General features: G+C 40.5%; 1 protein-coding gene across 7 annotated transcripts in view; it reads right to left on the bottom strand.

The window, feature by feature from the left end:
- LOC5570297 (segment polarity protein dishevelled) overlaps positions 1–22,941 on the bottom strand; it is a 50,427-nt gene that overhangs the window by 3,762 nt on the left and 23,724 nt on the right. Inside the window, exons 2-4 of one of the 7 annotated variants that reach the window (XM_021853441.1) lie at positions 17,961–19,011; positions 4,033–4,888; positions 1,213–1,473 (exon numbers count right to left, since the gene is read on the bottom strand). In XM_021853441.1, the coding sequence (XP_021709133.1) occupies positions 1,250–1,473; positions 4,033–4,888; positions 17,961–18,785 (1,905 nt within the window). In that variant the 5' untranslated portion in view covers positions 18,786–19,011 and the 3' untranslated portion in view covers positions 1,213–1,249. Of the gene's footprint in view, positions 1–1,060; positions 1,478–1,543; positions 1,817–4,032; positions 4,889–17,960; positions 19,012–22,941 lie in introns of those variants that run through there. The other 6 variants (XM_021853440.1, XM_021853442.1, XM_021853443.1 and 3 more) reach the window with 6 other exon arrangements.

The raw sequence follows: 22,941 nt of genomic DNA, 5'->3' as shown, positions 1-22,941 counted from the left end.
CATAACAGCTATTTGGCATAATGCCATTTGGCATAATCATAATTTGGAATAATAGCCGTTTGTTAAGCAAAAGGGTGTGGATAAAATGCTCACGATCGTTCATTCCGTTGTCAGTTATTGATAGGATATACTTCTAATCTTCATTTTTCAAAGAAACCAATATCCAATAAAGCTCTTTAGGAATTACATCATACATGACTTCCGCGGTCATTATGTCCGGGATATTACAGGGCATTTTTAACAAAAATGTATCCAACGCCTAAGTTATTCCATGTCATTCGAAAAAAAGGAACATGGCATTTTATCACGCATCTTATGGTCCCGCATATAACTGTTCCACTGCAGTATCTTCATTTTTCAAATTATGCCAAACGACTATTATGCCAAAACAACTGTTATGCCAAACGGCATTATGCCAAATGGCATTATGACAAACGGGGTAAACCCCATAAATCTGCATACAAGATCGTAAGCTTGCATGCAAGTTGATTAATATCGATAAATAATGCATTTTGGAATTCACGCAGGTTTTTGAAAGTAATCCATTACAAAAAATAGCAATGTTGCGCACAATCACTTAACGGATTTTTTCTTAAAATTATAAGGGATTCTATCGGAATCCGTCAAAGCAAAAGATCTCTACAATTCTTATAAGAAATATGCTACGAGCTCATCATCATATTTCGTAGAAATCTATTATTAAATTACTATACTAGTAGTATAGCAATCAGGATCCAAGAAATCTTAAGAATCATGAAAGAAATTTACCATAGATATGGCAAGAACTCATCACAGTTCTAGCAAGGCATACTTCTTCTTCTCGGCATTATGTCCTCACTGGCACAGAGCCTGCTACTCAGCTTAGTGTTCAATGAGCACTTCCACAGTTATTAATTGAGAGCTTTCATTGGCAAAGTTCACATTTTCCCATTCGTATATCGTGTGGCAGGTACGATGATACCCTCTTTCCATGACGAAAAGATCCTGGACCGACCGAGAATCAAACCCAGACACCTTCAGCATGGCTTTGCTTTGTAGCCGCGGACTCTAACCACTCGGCTAGTCATACGGCAAACCGAAATTGACTCACGAATTATTTCCCCGTCAACTGATCTCAGGATACCTCCAACTTCATCTTAGGATGCCAAATCGTAGCTACATCTCTCTGCCTTGAATTCCCTCCAGTCCCCACACCAAAACCACCAAACTTACCTCAAAAACTAAGCACCCCATCCCTCGCTCAACCCCCCTACTTGCTGCCACTGTTGTGATAGATCTGCTGCTGATCCTTCCGTAGGGTCCTCGTCGGCTGGAAGTACAAGCTCTCCTCGTAGCCTTCGTCGTCGTTGGCGCTGCCCCCGGTCAACTGATGGACCAGCTTACCGCCACTTCCACATCGAACGCCACCACCACCTCCAACGATGAGTCCTCCGCTGCTTCCGATGCCGCTTCCACCACTTCCGGTTTTAAACTCTGCCTTGGTGGGAATTGGGCCGCGCACAAAACAATCAGAAATCATCATGAGGGAACGGTTGTTTCCGGGTTTTATGGTGGTTTTAGTAGCCAACAGAGTTGCGCCCAGGAAGTTGGTTTGGTTGACCATATGCGGTGCGGTTTCGGTTTGGTTGGCGGTGCACATGTGTGCGTGATGATCGCGTGTGATGATGAAGGTGACCGATGATGATGGTGACGATAGGTAGTGTAAGTATGTAGTTTCGATTGGTTTGCATTTTGGGTGTTTTGTGGTGTTTTTTTGTGAGTTTTAGAATTAATAGAAAGAGAATTAAACTTAAAGCAACTCATAAATAGCTCAAAACTGAAAGTAAACAAAGAAATATAAAAATTCGGTGTAAATGAAGGATGTGAGTGTGGTCAGTGAGCAAGAGTTAGGAAAGCGGAAGGGAGTGATCGTCGCTTGGTCGAAGCCGACACACGACGATCAGACCCTTCTGCTTGTGATCGAGTTACTGAATATAACGTTAACCCTTTCAGGACGACTTCTTTCTTCATATATTTTTCGTATGGAATTAGGTTTTTCTATTTAGACATATTATAAAAACCAAAACATGCTTAAAAATATTTTTGGTTTGTTCTAGTTCATCCGAAATGTTTTGGAATATAATAAATTGTTAGGAGATATGAGGAGATCCCTAGTAACGGACACCTTAGCTGATATATTCAAAATTCTCAAATCATTGGTTTCATAAGATCTTGTTACCCATTAAAGCCCATGTAAAATTCAATCCTAGAATAGGATCAGGCTCCCTATGTGCATTTAAAAAGCAAACAGTGAGAGCCTTGGTAAATCTAGTACATCATCTAATCGATACTCGAGGATAATTTAACAAATCAAGAATATCTCATATAAACAGAGGCGTCGCGTGGTCTAATTATCAACCTGTGCACTTCAAATTTAGTGTTATTTTATGTTTGTCATTATTAGGTACCTTTGAACCCAAGGTATTTAAGTTAATAAACCAATAGTTACTAACCGTCGTTTTCAAATATAATTTACTTCTGATCTTTCAATTTATTCAAAATATTTATGATTTCATATGCTAATCGAGTTGTTCAGTTTCATTTATCAATTCAACCAACAAATTTTCAATTTTAACGATAAGTGATCATTATGGGAAAATTGTAAAATTGAATATGCAAATAATTCTAATAATGCGAGTCATCAGTGACGATTTATAATGAACTGGACTCTAGATTGCTGTAATAGGATTAAAAGATCGGTAGCATCGTATACTGAGCGCACGCATCATGAAACATGCTCGCTCTTAAAACACACCACAAGTGTCAAGATGCTGGCTATGATGAAGGGTTAATTATCAGATTGTCATCTGATTGACCATCGCAAGCACCACCGCGCTAATACTGTATGTTAAAGCGAGGTTTTTAACCAGTAGTGTACAGAAAACAGCAGCGCGAGTACTAAGTGCCAAGCTTGAAAAAAAATCCTAGCGTCAGCCGCCTGAAAAATCGGAAAAGTTGCACCTGACCGACCTTCACACCCCAAGCGCCAGGGCAAAATAAGAGCAAGCGAAATCTCTCCCGTAGATTGATTTACTCATTTACCTCTCTCATCCGCAGGCAGCGCGTTTCCCGATGAGAGTGCACGTGTTTGATATGTAGCGTGGAACTAAGTGTTGCGTAGCATGCATCGCAATGAGCGCGAAGAAAAAAATAGGTCTTAGATCGCGCGTCGCACGAAACAGCTTTTTCGTTTGATTGGCATAGCAAAAATTAAACAACCGATATTTTGCTAGATGAAAATTCCGTTGAAAGCTATCAATGATAGAGATATTTGAAATGGGATAACTTTTATTTTATTAAGAAAATTATCGAATTTAATAATGGAAAGTAGTACATATTGTACAGATTTGCTAGGATGAACGAGTTCCCACCTGTGCAGTGCACATGCTGCACATGTGGACGCGACGCCTCTGCATATAAATTGGGCTTATTCTGCGCGGCGTGTGAGGTGAGACGAGTCGAGTGAGGTGACAATTGTCGACACGCTCTCATTTGATTAACATTAGTCGTCTCACGTCACTCGCGGTGAGATCGACTTGTCTCGACTCACACGCCGCGCAGACTAAGCATCAAATATGATTAAATTGGTTTCAACGTTGATTGGCTTATAAGAAATGATTGGACGTGTATTGTTAGTGGACATAGTAAAATGTATGGATAACAACTGAAGGCATAAGTTTTCCGAAGAAACTGTGGTATTTTGTACTGCCATATAGAAAACCTGGGTCAATATGACGCATCCGTCCTGAAAGGGTTAAAATATCAACTTAAAGCTAAGGCTTACTAATCTAGTGTGAATGAATAATGAATGCAGGACCGAAGGAAGATAGGAAGCAAGGTCATTTCGGTTGGTCACTACCGACACTACCAAGGAATAGCATTCCTGTACCAATAATAGCATTGCATCTCCGCGAATGGAAGGGAAGATGCATCCACCACCGCCAGCCCCCGAAAGGAAGGAGGAAGGAAGCGAATGAATTTAAAACAATGTACCTGACATATCTTGCTCATTACCGCGGTTCGAGGATCCGGAAGATTTGTTGGACGCGTTGGCGATCGTCATCTGGTTCGTCTGCTGTATGACAGCGGCGATGTCGCTTTGCGACGCTGATGTGTCCTTACTCGTCAAGATGTCCGAACTGCTCGATCCGGACGAGGGATGTCGTTCTCCGGTGCACCCGTACTGTATCGGCTGGTAGCCGTGCGATGGGTTGTAGTTGCCCGAGTAGGTCATGTAGATCGGTGGGTTCGGCAGCGGGGCAATATCGCTGAGCATACTCTCCGTATCGTCCAGCGACATGTTGGAGATGTCTTGCCGAATGCCGTTACCGACGACGTAATAACACTGCTCGGAGAAGGTTAGCTTGTTGACGGTGTGTTTGATGTAGCCTCGCCTCAGCATCAGCGATACATATTTGCGAGCGTCCCTCCGGTCACCGATGCCATCCACGTTCTCCAGGATCCAATTGACCACATCGGCACCGATGAACGCATTGGGGATGGTTATTTTCAGCCACATCCGATCGCGGATTTCCAGTCCACTGTCGGGTTTGGTCATTGCACGTACGATGTCCTTCATGTCCATGTCCACGTGGAGACGCTCCAGCACGGACTCGGGTAGTTCGGTGTTGATGGTGTCCTGGGATCGGAGGGCAGCCGTATGGGCAACCCACGCTCCCGGGTCGATCGGTCGGACCGGTTCGGTGCGTGGGATCGTGAAGTACCCCTTCGGGTTCGGATCCCAACATTTGGCAACAACTAGTTTGATTGGACCGGGCTTCTGGACGACCTCCCGGAGAACACGCACCGCCTCGTCGTTGGTCATGTTTTCGAAGTTGACGTCGTTTACCTGCGAGAAGGAGAGGATCATCGATTAGTTTTAACTAGAACTGATGATTTTTCTTGAAGTTGTTTCACATTGAAATTTCTGTGAATCATTTTTATCCAGGCATTTAGCTGAAAATCATACTTATTAAATGAGAAGGTTTCAAGTTTAACAATCGACGTTAGCGAGCTATCCATTTTCTTAATTAGTTTTGCATATTGTAATTTTGTAATTTTAATTGCCCGATCCACACCCTGGCAGACCTCCGCCCGCCTATCTAGGCATGGACTAGGTGAGGATCTACCAAGCCTCCTCCAGTAAAATGTCCTATACCGTTTATTAAAACCGTGGCAGGCTTTAGAGTACGTTACAAATACGTCGCCTGGTTGTTCCAACTGGGCGAAAGTAGGCTCAGATGCCATTACCTGACTTGCGCCGATCCGGATCTGAACATAGTATTTCATTGAGGGCTATGTCAACCCTAGCATGGCCTCCCTTCTTGCATGAGATCATAAAGGCGACTATTCCAGAGGAGTTGGATAGCGGATCTTAGGGGGACTCATAAGAGATGATCAACCAAAACAAACAACTAGCGGAATGTGAAGGAGAGGCTTCTGGACCTATCAGTAACCAGCTAAGGTTCCCGCCAAGGAAGGAGCCGACCAACATCAACTTAAGTGAGAACAATGTGAGCAAAAGCCTAGACACTGTGACGACGGCAGGCACTGGCCGCTCCTCACATGTTAGGTGACCGATGGCCCAGGACTAATCGAGGGCATGGATCGCAATCCCTAACAACTTGATGTCATCATCGAGTTTGTTAAGAACAAAAGCAATATCAGCAAAGACTTGGAAACAAGTCTACTGAAATTGCGACAATTAGTCCTAACTGCAAAGCAGGACTACGAGAAAGCCAAGGAACAACTTTGCAAGATAGAAGGCAAAAAAGACACTAAGTCGTGTCAGACCGAAGTCTTTTCCTTCACAGGCAACGCGAATATATTGAATGATATTATTTGATACCCGGTGCGAAAGAGGGGACCTTCCGAGGATAAATACGTGGCGAAAAGACGAATGGTTGCTAAGGGAAAAGTGATCTACGCGGCCGTCCTCCAGAGCGAAAAAGCTGGCACGAGCCAAGCCCCGCGATCAAGAGGACATGGCAACAAAGGGGAAGCCTATGGCCAAGAAAGCAAAGAAAAAGGAAGCAAAGAAAAAGGAGCCACGGTATAACTCTAACCAGGCAGTGCATCCACAGGAGCAAGGAGCCCAAGGAGAGCGCTAAACCGAAAACAGCGAAGAATTTAGGCGAAGCCCTTGTTATCAAGACGGAGGAAGCGAAATACGCCGAGGTTCTGAAGGCCATGCGAAGCATGGAGAAGTTATCGCCATTGGGCGCAGATGTACGGAGCATAAGGCGGGCTAGGATTGGTGAAATGACCCTAGTCTTAAAGAAGGACGCCAAGAAAAGGGTGCAGTCTATAAGCAACTGGCACAAGAAGTACTTGGCGACGAGGTTGATGTAAGATCACTGACTGCGGAAGCGACTCTCCAGTGTAAAAATCTGGATAAGGTCACCGATGCAGTGGAGGTCTCGGCTGACCTCAAAGAGCAGTGTGACATCGACGTAGCCAGTAAGGCCATCCACCTTAGAAAGGGTCGACAGAATGATAGACGAACTAGCTAAGCGGCAGCCAATAGTGACAGCTGGACATGTGGAGTGGGGTGGCAGCTGCACCAACCAATTGTTGAAATCCCTGACCGCATTAAATGTTGAGCTGGCAAAGGGGCGATCCATTAATTACGTAAGACAAATTTTCGGGGTTTTCAACCCCCCCTCCCCCCATGGTAAGATTTTTTGTATGAAAATTAAAAATAAATTGTATGGCGCGTAAGAAATCTCAAACCCCCCCTCCCCCCATAAACCCTTACATAATTAATGGACAGCCCCAAATGTGGATACAGTTAGTACTTCCGCAGAAATGGTGCAGAATCGATTATTGACGTTACGTTTTGTAGTACTAACCTTTTAGATACCATGAACTGGCGCGTTTATGACGATTTTACACACGTTTATGATCAGTTAGTGATCATCAATCGATTCGCTATAGCATAATACCAGGCGGGCGGAAGGCAGTGCGATGTAACTCGACCCAACTCCAAGGTTGGAAAACAGCGCGCTTCGACGGCGAAGTATTCACTGAAGCCCTGAGGCGCGAACGGAACACTCTGGACCTAAACGGTAAAGAGATACCGTCAAGCTACCATTCACCGTGCATTTAAGAAAAATTTGCGCTTCAAAAAATTATTTAACTTTTTCAAATAATTTGAAGTGCACTAGAATACCACTACTTAGCGTGCAATTATATAATAATTCAGGGAAAAATCTAAAACTAGTGATGCATAACAAAAAATTACTCAAAAATTATGTTTGAAAATGTCATGTAAAGGTCGCCTCGTACCGTTCTATGTCACCATTTACCGTGCACACTAGTGCACCATTCACCGTGCGTATAGTTTTCGTCATGATTTAATTTTGTATCTCGAAGAAACGTTGTTGGTGGTGCAACTATGTTGCTAGTAGTGTGCGCACTCATTTTTAAGAGTATTCAAATCATCATTTACAATAAAAACCATAAAAAAATTAAAATTGTCTTAATCATAATTTTTTCATTAAAACCGTTATAGGAGGTTTCACTGTATTGTCCAAACCATTTCATATTCACTCGAAAACTAAATATGAAGTAGTTACATGACAACATAACAATAAATCTAATATTGCCGAATAGTTTCATGCCTTTTACACTAATGCACGGTAATAGGAACCATATATATTGAAAAGGGTCCATTCACCGTGCATTTGGGTTTCGACTGGAACAAAATAAAAAAATCTAATTTGCATAAAATCTTATTGCTTATACGATGAAGTACATCTTACTTATGGTATCCACAGTGAAAACTTGTTGAAATTTAAAAAAATTTCATACTCCATCGTTAAAATGAAAAAATGTGATTTTGTCGCGTTTCTACTAAGAGTGTTGAAAAATATCATTATCAAACATAATTCACATGATTTTGACTACATAAACTAGGTTTTTCAAAATGCTTTGTGACAAAAACTACTTCATTTCATCAGTTTTATCTTATTTTGCTGACAAAAGAATAATTTGGAAAAATTGTATGAATATTTTGTAGGAATTTGTATATGTGCACGGTGAATGGAGGCCGCACGGTGACTGGTGACTTAACGGTAGTTGCTGTGATATCACGAGCTTGTGATGCTTCCATGCCGAAAAAGGCTCCTCTTAGAGAGAACAGGCCGCCGGTGTACTGGTGGTGCGAATCAATTGCAAATCTTCGATCAATCTGCCTTCGGGCTAGACGAAGAATGCAACACGGACACACAGAAGCACAAAGAGAAGAACGCGGTGCAGCATTCAGAGATGCAAAGTTACACTCAAAATAATCCAAACTTCATTGTTACGAGAAAACATACGTGGTGTTTTTCCATCGCACTTTTCACGTAGCTCTTACGTTAATCATAGGTAGCCCAGAATGAACGCATGAACTTTTGAACTTCGTCCATTCCACCGGCGCTACACGTAAGAGCTACATGGATTTTCCGGTAGCCTTTACGAAGCGTTTCAATAGGACCTAGATGGCTTTGCATTAAATTAACTAGAATAAAGACCAACCTTATCTCTAATAGGCTTTTGAAGGAAACTAATTCCCAATTGGAAAATGTAAACAAATCTAAAAGATTGTGATATTTTTATATTCAATCTGAGCATTGTGAATCTTGTTTCCCAAATGTTGTGAGTTTGTTCTGTTTTGTTGCAGGTTATAAATCAGGTATAAAATATGAAGTAATGCAGGGATTTTTCGGTATTCAAAGCATATTTACCGTTTTGATTCATATTACGGACAGCTTCAAATTCCGGACACTCTCGTTTGTATGGGAAACATTTCACACGAAATGTTTCAATTTTCGCCATCCAAAAGTTTTCATTTTCGAGGCTCGTTTTATTAGGTTTTTTCCATAAATATCATTGCAAATTTATAATGCCCAACTACCTTAGACGTCTCTTAAGCGGTTGAACGATTTCAATTGATCATTTAACTGTTCCATTAATGATTATCATGAGCTGTCCGTAATTCGAATCAAAGCGTCCGGAATATGAGGCAAAAGTGAGGGAGCGTCCGGAATAAGAATCATGAAAAGGCCACACGTTTTGATTTATTTAAAATTATTCAAGTTGCGGACGCGTATTCTTTACCCACCATCCGAAAGTTAAGGGCTTCCGACGCTCGATAACGCTAAAAAATCATACAGAATGATTTATTTTGTATGGTCCAAGCTGGGTTATACTTCACTGAGGCCTTAAGTGTCCGTAATATGAATCAAAACGGTACCTTAAAATCAATCTAACACAGGGTTTAAAGTTCAGCAGCTTCTGAAGTTCTGCAAAAATCAAGCGGGCGCCATCTAAGGATTTGCGCTCAACGCCGAATGTACGTACAATATGCAGATGTCAAAATGAACTTAGGCACCTACGTGAATTTCACGTAAGTGCGAAAGGTAACCTCAGTAACAATTACCGATTCACTATTTGATGGTTATGAATGGCTTAGTGATCTTTATCTTAGTCAGGTGAAGTGGAGGCAAAATGAATTTGGAATGATCTACGTGATTTTTTTGAGTGTAGCTCTCAAAAAGGAAATCAAGAGTCGAAAACAGGCATGCTTTGATAGTCTCTTCCAGAGTGCCAACTCGAGTCCGTGGGATGACGCCTACAGAGTGGTAATGGCTAAGAACACAGATGCCATAGCGCCCCAAGAGAAGTCGCCCGAGTTGCTGCGATCGATAACACTGCGGAACACGGTTTTGTCTCAAGAACCAAAATACCGCTATTTACTAAATTAAGGGTTGCTGAGTCCATTGCCGTTTTCAGAAATATCATGGCACGTCTAGTTTTTGAGATATTGACGATTGAAAATGCTAAATTTGACTGTTTCAGCCAACTTGCATGCAAGTTTTCCAACTTGTACGGCAATTTGTTTGCTCAATTTGTCACAGAATTCAAACTTTATGTATAGAACAATAATTATCAACGAAGTTCATAATATTTTCGATGGTAAAATGTTATTTTTTGGTGGTTCAGAAAACTATTGTATTATGCCATATAAGAGAAACGAAGAATTTTATATGAAGACTGCAAACATGTTGAAAAAAATCAATTTAACCTAAATTTTATCGTAAAATTTCAACTGATTTGCATCTAAATTGAAAATTCAAGTCCTATTTAACATGTTTGGTAAATTATATCACAAAAAAGTTTGATAAATCATACTTTAAATTTCATGTAAACATCAATAAAACCAGTGTTTTATACAACTTTGGCGACCTGTAGCTAAAAATTGTGACGTGCTGGAACATTTCTAAGAACGGCATCAGATTCAGCGACCCAAAATCTACTAGAGACACATAATTTGATCCTTGAGACACGCGAAAGTGTCATTTTTGTTACGCTGTGTAATCGATGTACTCTTCCCGCACCATCCCACAAGCCCATGGCCCCCAGCGCCGCCATATGCGGCAGATGAAGGAGAAGAAGTGCCGGGAAAACCAGCAGGTGACCCGTCGGCGTATAGACCTATCTGACAACTAGATACGACGGGCAAGTTATCGGAGAGGTTGATTCTCAACAAACTATTGCCGTATACGGAGAGTGCGGACGGCCTGTCCAACAACCAGTTTGGATTCAGGAAAGGAAAATCTGCTCCTTACGCTATCCAGTCGATCCTTTAGACAGCTGAGGTTGTCACTTTGGATATATATGAAAAATTCGTTCAACAGTGCAAGCTTCAAAGTACCGATGCAGTTGTGTAAGCTTCTAAAAAGCTATTTTGATGGTAGGAATCTACTGTATAACACAGAGGAGGGGCAGAAAAGCGTTCGAATTACCCCGGGAGTACCTCAAGGTTCAATCCTGGGCCCTCTGTTATGGAATGCGATGTACGATGACGTACTGAGGCTGCCCCTTCCGACGGGTGTTAAGATTGTTGGCTTCGCCGACGATATCACCCTAGTGGCCTATGGTGAATCGATGGAGGAAGTAGAGTTGACAGCAGCGCACTCTATTTCCATAGTTGAGGAATGGATGAAGTCTAGGAAACTGAGGTGGTGGTGGTCAACAACCGCAAGTCCGAGCAACGGGCGCTTATCTCGGTAGGTGATTGCACCATAGAGTCGAAGCGATCCCTTAGGCATCTTGGGGTAATGATCGATGATAAGCTCAGCTTCGCTAGCCACTTTGAATATGCCTGTAAAAGGGCATCTAGGGCTATAGCGGCGCTTTCGCGAATTATGTCTAACAGCTCTGCTGTTATTGCCAGCAAACGTAAGCTCATGACAAGCGTGGCGCTATCTATACTAAGGTATGGAGGACTAATCCGGTCAAAAGCGTTTAGAACGAGCAGATACCTGAAGCGGTTGGAAAGCACGTATAGGATGGGGATTATCACAGAAGGCCGAATCACAAAAGGCCGAATCACAGAAGGCCGAATCACAAAAGGCCGAATACATTCTAGCCTACCACAGAAGGCCGAATCACAAAAGGCCGAATCACAGAAGGCCGAATCACAGAAGGCCGAATCACAGAAAGCCGAATCACAGAAGGCCGAATCACAGAAGGTGAATCACAGAAGGCCGAATCACAAAAGGCCGAATCACAAAAGGCCGAATAGGGTATAACAAGTGTTTAAGTGATCATAACAATACTAAGTTTACTAAGAATACTTTTCATCGTACAATGCCCGTTCGATTTTGACTCGGTTTGAATTTGGCAACACGGAAATCCATGTACACAAAAATGGATGATGGTCAGTCAAAAATCCTGTGAATTTCAATGTTTCTGTGGCCCTTCTTATGGCTTACCATGTTCAAAATAGGTAAAGTTAATTCGTGGTCATTATTACGGTGATACAAGTTTCAATAGAAACAGCCATTAAATTTTGGAACGGTTCAATTTAGGCAACACGAAAATTTTTGGCATGTTGCCAAAATCGAGCAAGCACTGTATACCCTTCCAGTTTTCGCGAGGTTTTTACGCTTATGTTGTACAAAATTCAACAGTACGACTACTTAAGCTTCATTAGAATTGATTTTAGGTGTGTCAGCTAAGAATAGACCAGCTGACACATCCAAAAAATACTAATCATACACTCTTATTCAGCAAGTAATGTTACTTGTGCATCTTGTCCCACTTACTCTACTGTAAAATGTCCATAATATTGTAGAAAAATGTGCTGAATGTTTGTGGCTTCCACTAAAATTTATTTTAAAATTTCGGCCTTCCGTGATTCGGTCTTCTGTGATTCGGCCTTTTGTGATTCGGCCTTTTGTGATTCGGCCTTCTGTGATTCGGCCTATTGTTATTCGGCCTTTTGTGATTCGGCCTTTTGTGATTCGGCCTTTTGTGGTAGACCCATAGGATGTGGTTAAGAGTAGCAAGCGCATACTGAACGGTATCTCAAGAGGCCGTGTGCATCAAAGCCGGGATGACGCCCATCGGGCTCATCATCAAGAAAGATGTTCAATGCTTCAACCAAAGAGGTACCAGAGGAGTCCACGACACGTGTAAAGAGGAAACGCTCAGAAGTTGGCAGCAGGAATGAGATAACTCCGCTAAGGGTAAATGGACCCATCGGCTAATACCAAATGTATCAGATTGGTATGGAAGAAACCATGGGGAAATGAACTTCCACCTGACGCAGTTTCTGTCAGGACATGGTTGCTACAGACAGTACCTGCATAGATTCGGGCACTCAGAAACTCCTGCGTGCCCAATTGCGCTGGTGTGGAGGAAACAGCGGAGCATGTCGTGTTCGATTGCCCCCGTTTCATTGTTGTGAGAGATCGCATGCTCGCTACATGCCGAGGTGTCTCGGATAATATATGTAATCGGGAGAATATGTGCGGATGCTGAGTACTGGAATGCAGTCACTACGGCTGTCATTCACATTATGCTAGTCGGCTGCAGAAAATTAGCCCTGTCGAGGCTGGTCCCCTGCAATATTATTTAAGTCGGCTAGGAGAAGCAGTTTGCCTAGGCTACTTCTGCTACATGCCTTATATTCTATAAGCACTGGCCCCTTCCCGAAGAAATACCGTAATGCGGTTCCGGGTAGAGAAGGGTCTGAGGCCAAGTGTAATGTTTGTGCATTCTGTACACCAGCGTAATTCAGCGGTGGTGCAGCATCCCCATGCTCCCTGATTTACCTTTGGTATGAGGGTTTTTTTTATCGGTCGAATTGTCTGAAAATTTGTAAGAAGCGCTTTATTAGGACGCATATTGTGGCCTAATATGAACTCTGTAGCTTTCAAAATAACCCACTGCCGAAGTGAATCGAAAGCGCTCCCTGTATCATATCTGCGACAAAGTGGAGTGGAATGGAGAGAATAGTTCTCTATTGGGTAATCACTATCCTACATTCCACCAATAAAGTGCTTCCCCAGATTATCTTCCGTTGTCTATTCCCTGTGGCAAACGAGTTGAAAATATCAAGCTGATTTTATCAAGCCTATAAGCTGGAACATCACATTTCCCTATTCGAAGTACATGGCTGCAGGTAGAAAGAGAGGCAGTTCTATTTGATGTTGTTGTAAAGTTTTTAAACTGATTCTCGACAAAAAATGTCGTTTGTTAGCTGACTCTAGCAAAATATATGCCGAATCTCAGCAAACAAACAAACAAACGCTTGTTGAGATCTCGTCGAAAAATATGTTTTATGAGTGCTCAGCAGTGCCAATCTTAGTGAAAAGTAGTAAAAAATGCCGACATTCGGCAGATGAAATTTTGTGTGGAGGTCCCCAAAATTTTCAAATGGAAACAAAATTCTCTTTGCAGGGTGGCTACCAAATATCTATTTTGAAATTCCCGCTTTATTCCCGGTTTTTAACTGGGGCTTCAAACGGGTTACATTTTGGTCGGTTTTCGAGTTGAGTATACTAAAAAAATCTACTTTCCAACGGTATATTTAGATCACTTTTCCGTCCAATAGAAAAAAATGCTATAATTCTTAGAAGATTGGCTTGGTTTTTTGACTCCCATATAATTTGTGTGGAATGGTAAATTGCTGAAAAAAAAAACAATTTAAAAGTCAAAACTAGGACTTTGTTACTTACACCCCTTTGGTTTCAATCCCCTTAATTGTGCTAATAGGACGGTTTCTATTCTTGGCACTTATGATTCACTTCGACAGGGATTTGTTTTAAACGCTGCCAAGACCACATTTATCAACAATATGCCTAGTTCGCAACCGCAAATAAGTCTAAGATTAGGATGAAACAAAGCACACATTTTGAAGCATGTATCTCACCTTACTTAATCAATCCTTAGTTTGTTTCCAATAATGTTCAGATTTATTGATTCATTATTCAGTAACTAAAGAAAATTTTGAGTCCCATTCGTTTGAGTGCTTAAACCTTCTACAATAAGTTTTGAAACTCTGATTCAAAACTTCGAGCCCGTTAAAAAAATTTAAGCCCTCTTATTTTGCTGAATTGAAAAGAAAAGGGGAATGTTTGAACTTTTTTTAATTGTTCTAAAATAAAATAAAGGATGTTAGTTTGGTTAATCAATTTGGATTCAAAAGTCTTAAGAAATATACATAGGTATATGTAAATATCGAAGAAAAAAAAATTAAAAATCGAAATTCACATAGGTACGTGTAAAAAAACAGCGGCGAAAACTCACTCAAGTTAATATTGATTTTCAAATAAAAACTCCTTTATTTTTATCCAAAAGAATCTAACGAAAAAGTGAACAGGATATTCAATGTTCGATTACTTTATAAAGAATAACATTTTGAGCCCAAAGGAGGGCGAGAGAACATATGTTCAAAAAGAAGGACATGTTCTTCCAAAGGAAGATCTGGTAAGCCTATCTACAACCCATTTTTGGTGGTTTGTGGATTTAGAGCAAAGATGTTTGTTCAAAATGATTTTCCCGGTGACCATCCCAAATTCCCGGCTTTTCCCGTCTTTTTCCGAATGGATTAAAATTCCCGTCTTTTTCCCGCTTTTCCAGTTTTTCCCGGTTCGGTGGCCACCCTGTCTTATTCTTATTGACGCTTATTCTCTCAGTTATTATTTACGGACACAAAACGTGACCATTAAAAAAAAGTAGACCGAACAGCCCATGGTGTTTTGAGCACAATATGCTGCAGAATATTCGATGGAAGATAAGAAAACGGTGTGCTGCAGGCCGTATGATCTTATACAGTCATCTCTCCCTTACTCGATATTTCGTATCTCGATATCGAGTTAGAGAACCATAGTAAAAGTTGGTTTTCATGGCTACCTCGATGGTCCCGTGGATCGCAGTTGCATTGATTTTGTGTTCTGTAACTCGATACCTCCCTAACTCGATGGTCCCTTCAATATCGAGTTAGGGAGAGATGACTGTATACCATATAGGAGATGATTTTACTCTTCAAAATGACTTGTTTCCAATTGGACTGTTTAACAAGAAACTTGCGACGATTGACGCGCCTCCATCATTCATATAACGGAAGATCGGGTGGCTGATCCAGTGGTAGTGTCCGCAGGGTTGTTATTAGTCGCCGGATTCGACAGACTATCAGTGACGGTGACGAAAAATAAAAAGTTTTCGTCACTACCTCAGCTCAGCGCAACCTACGACGCCCAACTACCAGCAACCAAGCACCTCGTCGCGACGAAAAATCTTTACCGTTTCTCTCTGTCTGTGTTTTCCTTGAACATGTTCAGCTTGAAAGGACAGGCAAACAACTAATCGGTGCCAATTGAAAAGCCGACCAAAAAAGAAACACGCAAAAAACAAAAATCAACGCGCTTCCGGAGTTGAACAAAAAACCTCTAGATTATCGGTAGCACACAACTTCTTGAAAATGCGCTCGCCCAATTGCTAACACAAGACACCTTGTTGACTAGTAGTTCGTAGCTCAGACTCTCTTTGTCTGCAATTGTGCGCTTGGTGACGATTAGAAGCTTATGTTGGTTCAGAGCGGAGGGGTGACGGGAAGAGTGACAAAAAATATTACTCTTGGACTATTTGCGGCTTTGTTTCGTCGGGGTCTTCTTGTCAGTCATTGAAGGCAAAGAAAATGACGATCTTTAACGCACTGAATATTTTTTTCAATTTTTCGTCACCGGTCAGTGACGAAACCGATGATTACCAACCCTGGGTGTGCGCCCAATAATAGTGCTGGTGCGGTTTTAAGCGTGTTATTGACTGTTTAACGAGAAACTTACGACGATCGACGCGCCACCATAATTTATATAACGGTGGGTATTAGAACTAAGTTGGAGGTGATGATTTCGCATTTTGGAGGTTAAAATCACCTCCAAACACTAGCGATTTTGCGGTGGGATGTTGACGTTTGATCACGAATTGACTGTTAAACGAGAAACTTGCGACGATCGACGCGCCACCATAATTCATATAACGGAGGGTATTAGAACTAACTTGGAGGTGATGATTTCGCAATTTGGAGGTTAAAATCACCTCCTAACACTAGCGATTTAGCGGTGGGATATTGACGTTTGATCACGAATAAGAAATTTATATTTTTATGTGTATTTTTCTAACATGGCCCTTGTTAAAATAATATGAATGTGTGTAAAACAATCTTGGATATCAGTAAGGAAATAGTAGAAAGCAATTAAACCCTTAACTTTTTTGCTCCTATGCACCAGTAATTCGTGATCAAACGTCAACATCCCACCGCAAAATCGCTAGTGTTTGGAGGTGATTTTAACCTCCAACTTGCCAAATAACCTCCAAATCATCACCTCCAAGTTAGTTCTAATAGCCTCCGTTGTATGAAATATGGTGGCGCGTCGATCGTTGCAAGTTTATCGTTAAACAGTCAATAGTGGGGTGTTCTTATAATAGTGAGTCTCAATGGGAAATCAATATAAACCACTATTATAGGAACACAAGTTAGCAAATACCACTATTACTGGAACATGTTCCAGTAATGGAGGAAATTATGTTTTAAAAAGATTCAATGAGTTTATCATTCTACGATTATTTTTTACGTGAAATAGAGTAGAATAGCTTTCAAATGTCGTATTCAGATATGAAAAAACGGCTTTCCGTTATTTTTTCGTGATTTTTTATTCCTCAACCCGTTACTATTGCCTCTATCACTGATACAGACGCCATATTAGAACTAAATTGGAGATAATGATTTCGCATTTTGGAGGAAAACGACAACTCCAATTACTACACTGAGGAAATGGAACGTATGAGGTACATAAGAATTTCTTATGGAATAACGACATAAGAAGTATTTTGTTCTTCATTCGAGAATCTTATAACATTCCACAACAGACTTATGAAATAACACTCATTACATAGACAGATATAATTCCATAAGAAACTCTTTTTGGACATCAAACGCATTGATCATTGACATTCATAAGACAATCTAATGGAGTACGATTTTCTTAACAATTTCAAACGAAAATCTTATGGATTACGTGGAGAGATGCTAATAACAAAATATACACGATTGAGATTCATAAGCGCGCGTATGACAATGATTAGTAACACTTGTGAAAAACAGTCGACTTCCTATCAAAAACCACGTAAGAATTTCATACGAAATTCTTTTGGAATAAAGACATAAGAAGCATCTAATGAGACTCATAAGAAAAACTTGTGAACTTCCATCGATCATTGCGTTCATAATCTAAATAGGTATAATATCATAAGATACTCTTATGAAGGATCATAGATATCAATTATGGAATTCTTTAGGACCATTATGTATTTAGAGAATCGCTCTTTGAATTTAGGAAAATAAAGATATTCATAAGATCTCTTATGATAACGACAAGAATTTCTTGTGAATATCGGACGTTTTGTGTTTCATAAGAATCTTATGAAAGAAAGAAAACCAGTCAAGAAATCAATTCACAAGCGTTCTCTTATGAAATTCGTACGCAATTTCTGGCTCAGTGTAGTGGTTTTGCGGTGGTATGATGACGTTTAATCACGAATCAATGCACATTTATCAAACCAACGAAATCTAAACTTGAACATACCTGTAATATCATATCACCGGGCTCGATGCGGCCGTCCAGTGCGACCGCGCCGCCCTTCATTATACTCCCGACGTAGATTCCGCCGTCGCCGCCCCGGTTCGACTGGCCGACGATCGATATCCCCAGGAAGTTCACCGTGTCCATGTTGATCTGCACCGTGATGATGTTCAGCGACATGGTCGAATCGGTGATGGAACTGTAGGAGGAGGTCCGGGACATCGAGGGCGCCCGTTTTTTACGTCGCTGGGGCTTTTTCCGCACCTGTAACCGCTGCACGCTGCTGCATTCAGTCATATCTCTATCTAGCGTAATTTCGCTCTCCGTTTCGAAGAGACTGGTCGAGTCCAAATCGCTGGACACTACCGAGGCCGATTGGTACGTCAGTGGGTTCATCGGGATGCTCATCATGTTATTCATTGGTTTATTCATGGTTCGGAGCTGGGCCAAGGTTGGCCTGCCGTCGATCATCTCTGTGGGTTGTAGTTCGGAACAGTCTGATTGGTTGGACCCGTCAGCCGTCACCAGCCAGGACACGACCTTCCCGTTGAAACATGGCAATATTGTAGAATCGTCGGCTATTTCCTCTTTCACCACGCCAAAGTCGGCGTCCATCGATTTGAAGAAATATTTGTAGTTGATGTTCTGCTTGTTGAGAACCATTTTGAAGTCCTTCAGCGTAACCTGACTCGAGGGAAGCGGGATCTTGACCAGATATGGCGTCGTTTCGTCGTCGATGTGGTAGATGACTTTGGTTTCGCCGAGACTTCCGGTCCCACTGCCACCACCTCCACTTCCGGACGAGTTCTTATCATCCATTGCGTACATCGAGACGGCGATGAGCGATGAACTCTAACTCGCGAACTTTTCAAACACTTATGCTAAGATTCTTGATTTGGTTTCAGTACTTTTCAAACACAACGAAAGTCACTGGGTCACACAATTATTCAAATTTGCATGTTGATTTTCTTCATCAATTTTCACACAAAACTTCTTCCTGTTTCTACGCCCGCTCCTGCTTCTTCTGCTGAACAACTCGGTGATGTGGAAGAACCTAAAACGAAGCACAGAAAAACATGATGTTAGTATACACAAGGCTTAGACAAAATATAAATTTCGCATCATGTTTACATCGCGCTTCGGCCTTCACCTAACGGACACACATTCGTTCAGCTCGGCTCACTCGCGTACTCATTCTTTCTTTGGCTCTAAGCTCTTCGTTCGCTGGTAGATGCTTGGTATTTGGACGCATGGATCTGCGGTGCGTGGCACAGATAATAGCAAAATGCGATAGAAAACTCGACTCAACCCGGTTGGACTCTCTATCGTAAGGGTATGCGAGGTTTCGGAAAGCAACTCTGGTCATTTTTACATGTGACCATATTAGGTCCAGTTTCAGAACGCCGGTTTTGTTAGAAAATACCAAATTTTATTATTAAAAAAAACACCCATTATAAGAATCGCCGTATCGATACCATTCTAGACTTCGTTCAGTAGTTGCGGAGTTTAAATTAATCCTGAGTAACACAAATGCAAGTTTTAAGGGAATTCTTATCATGAGAAATATAAATCCAACCTTTTTTCATAAAGATAAAACTACCGAGAGTTAAATTGGAGGTTTTTTTTTCTTAAAACGTTCGATAGTTATGCCGAAAATCTGGTTCAGTATCCACTTGATCTTGAAAGATCATTTCTCGCTAAACCTTACTAAAGGACCTATGTACAAATGAGAGATTCTTTCCTCTCTCGCTCTCTTTCAATTATAACAGTGGAATACTAAATCTTTTGGGAAGTTTTTCACTATAGATCGAAAGGCAATTTCCTTGACTAGCGTTTAATACAAAAAACGCAACAGAGGAGGTTAATGTGACTAAGTTATTGATTAAAGAGAAAGTAAACAAAGAGAGCCTCTCAATGTTAGATAGGTCCTTTAGAAAAGTTGAGCGAGATTGTTTGTTTCCAAATTTCCTGATAAACTGGAAGGATTCTTGTGAAAATCATGGAAGGATTCTAATTAGAATCCTGGAAGGGAGCTGATAAGAGTCCTGGAAAGATTCTGTTGTGAACCCTTGAAGGTTTCTCTGAAATGTTTCTGTTGAGGCTCCAGAAAGGTTTCTGATCAACATCCTGGAAAGTTTCAGGCAACATTACTTGCAATTTCCTTCGAGAGAATCGTAGAGGGATTGTGATGAATATACTGGAAAGGTTCATAAGCAAATTCTGGAAATGAAGATTCTGAAAGATTTTGGTGAGAATTCTGGTACGATTATGATGAGAATCCAGGAAGAATTATGATGAAAATCCTGATGTCTGATGGGAATCCGGAAAAGTTCTTGATGAGAATCCTGGAAGGATTACGAACCCTGAAAGGATTCTGACGATACTCTTGGAAGGATTCTGACGAAAATTCCGGAAGATTTTTTTATGGGAATCCTGGAAAGATTCTGATGAAAATCCTGGAACGATTATGGTGAGAACTCTGGAAGAATTCTAATGAGAATCCTGAAAGGATGCTTATGAGAATTCTGGAAGGATTCATATGCGAATCCTGGAAGGATCCCGTTATTCTGATGAGAATCCAGAAAGGATTATGATGAGAATTCTGAAAGGATTCTGATAATCCTGTAAAGATTCTGATGAGAATCCTGGAAAGTTTTTGATGAGAATCATTAGAGTATTTGGATTAAAATCGAGAGGATTCTGATGGAAATTCAGTGAGCATTCCGATGCGAATCCGGAGATGATTCGGACGATAATCCTAAGAAGATTTTAATAAAAATCTCTAGATGATTCTGATGAGAATATTGATGAGCGGAGAGGTGATGAATGATCTGATGATAATCCAGAGAGGAGTTTGATTAGAATTCAAAGAAAACTCTGATGAGAATCCAGATAGGATTCTGATAAGAATCCAGAGAAAATTAATATGAGAATCCAGAGAGCATTTTGATGAGAGTTATGAGATAATTTATCTGAAATTCTCAAGTATTCTCATAAGTATCCTTCCAGGATTATAATGAGGAATATTGACTTAGAACATGTGCTGTATTCAGCAATAATCGCAGTTTAATTCTTCAAATATGTCTGGGTATATACTAAACACGAAATGCTTTAGTATGTACCATGACCCCACAGTTATGGATCAAATAGTGTGGAGTACAACCTATAAAATTCAATAAAACGACATGGAAAACGTAAAATTGTAATTTAAAAGCACGAATCGAATCGTTTCAAATTGGAACTTCGGTTAGTAAACTGTTTTGAGTGTAATATTTACATAGGATTGCATAACAATTAAAAATTGTGTCGGTTCCTGAAAACCATATTATGGATCAATTTTCTGATTATGGATCAAATTGTGACATATTACGGATCAGTGCGCAAAATCAAGAGATTTTCAACTCAATGAATCTGTATTGCATGGTATGACGAAAGTTAACAATGCGTCATATATTACTGCAAAAAATAGCAGTGTTAGAGCTGGAAACAAGGGTAAAATGCCCTTTTTATTGTGATACTGCATTGTAGTTACTGAGACATGAACTGTTTCCGCTCCACACCAAGTTTTCCACCCATTTTTGTCTGCTAAAATATGAAAGTTACAAACCTTGATTTTTTATTAGTTTTATCCTTAGTGCTATTGTCTGAAAATGTCAAATCCAATGCATAAAATAGCAGAAATCTACATTGTTTGGAAGTGATCCATAACCGTGGTAAACAATCATTTCCTGGTCCATATTATGGATCACTAGTTAGAAGTGCTAATATTTGGTATTTTGAATAAAAATTCAACTAAAATGTTTTCCAAAGATGAATTCATACTAAATCGAAGCGAACGAGCAAAAAACATGCTATAACATTTGAATTTTACCACCTGTGGGAGCTTATGAATGCTGACGGCACTTCTTACAGAAAACGACCATATAATCAGGTCCGTCCCACTCGGGCTCAGATTGGGTACCACTTCTAGTACTGCATTTGGTCCCTCGGTAGTGCAAAAGGTACCCAAGTTTGACAGATCGCAGTACACTTTGAAAGGCATACTAGATTACCATATGAGCCATAAAATTTTAGGCAACTGCAAGGGACATGGGGGTCTTTAATTTGTCTTTGATATAATGATAGCTGTGTGGTACCAACTAAACATTTGTCAAAAACACCGTTATTTAGCGGTTGAATGTTGTGCTTAACATTACAAATGGTAGAAGACAAATAGTATAACATGGGAAAAATATGTTTTACGCCAACGTTTATGTTTTGAGCGAGTTATCCGATGTTGAACGATCCGTCACTGTGGGTGATCCGTAACTGTGTGGGCATGGTATGTAAGTATTTTTTTTTAAATTATGCTCGTAGATTTGATGACTTAAAGGAAACGCTATATTGACTGAGGGAAACTGGCAGTGATCTGTTATTAATTATTTCTTTCTCACGACTTTGATCGACTATTTCTGTTAGAAAAAAGCGTTTTTCTCTAAACTGCTTGAATAAAAAATGTTCTACATTTGCTAAATTTTTCGAAATCAGTTTAAAAAGTTTTGATTGTTTTTCAACAGTAAATTGATTATTCATCAATAGTTTTACTATTGAAATAGTTAGTTGACTCTTGGATTGATCTGATGAATTTGGAATAACACTCTAATAAATACTGCATAGTCTGATTCGGTTTGTCTCAAGTTTGTCGAAAATCAATGGAGCTCTGGAGCTACCATGGGAAAGAGAGCAGTTAAACTTGCAGTCTGTTTTTCGTTTTTTACAGACTGCAACGCCAATAACCAGTCATTTCTAGTCAAGCCAATAATAAGTCATTTTATCCGACCAATCAGTGAATTCGATGAAGGATTATATGGATGAATTGACGAGGTCTTCGGTTTTGAATACACCATTGAAATTTTCGTCTGATTCGTCGAAGAAAATGTTTGGCATGGTGAAAATTACCTTCCAGTACTTATTTTCAGTCGAGAAGCCGAAATTAAAAGGGATG

This window comes from Aedes aegypti, chromosome 3 (assembly GCF_002204515.2).
Source record: "Aedes aegypti strain LVP_AGWG chromosome 3, AaegL5.0 Primary Assembly, whole genome shotgun sequence".
Lineage (NCBI taxonomy): Eukaryota > Metazoa > Arthropoda > Insecta > Diptera > Culicidae > Aedes > Aedes aegypti.
This window is presented reverse-complemented; position numbering and strand designations above follow the sequence as displayed.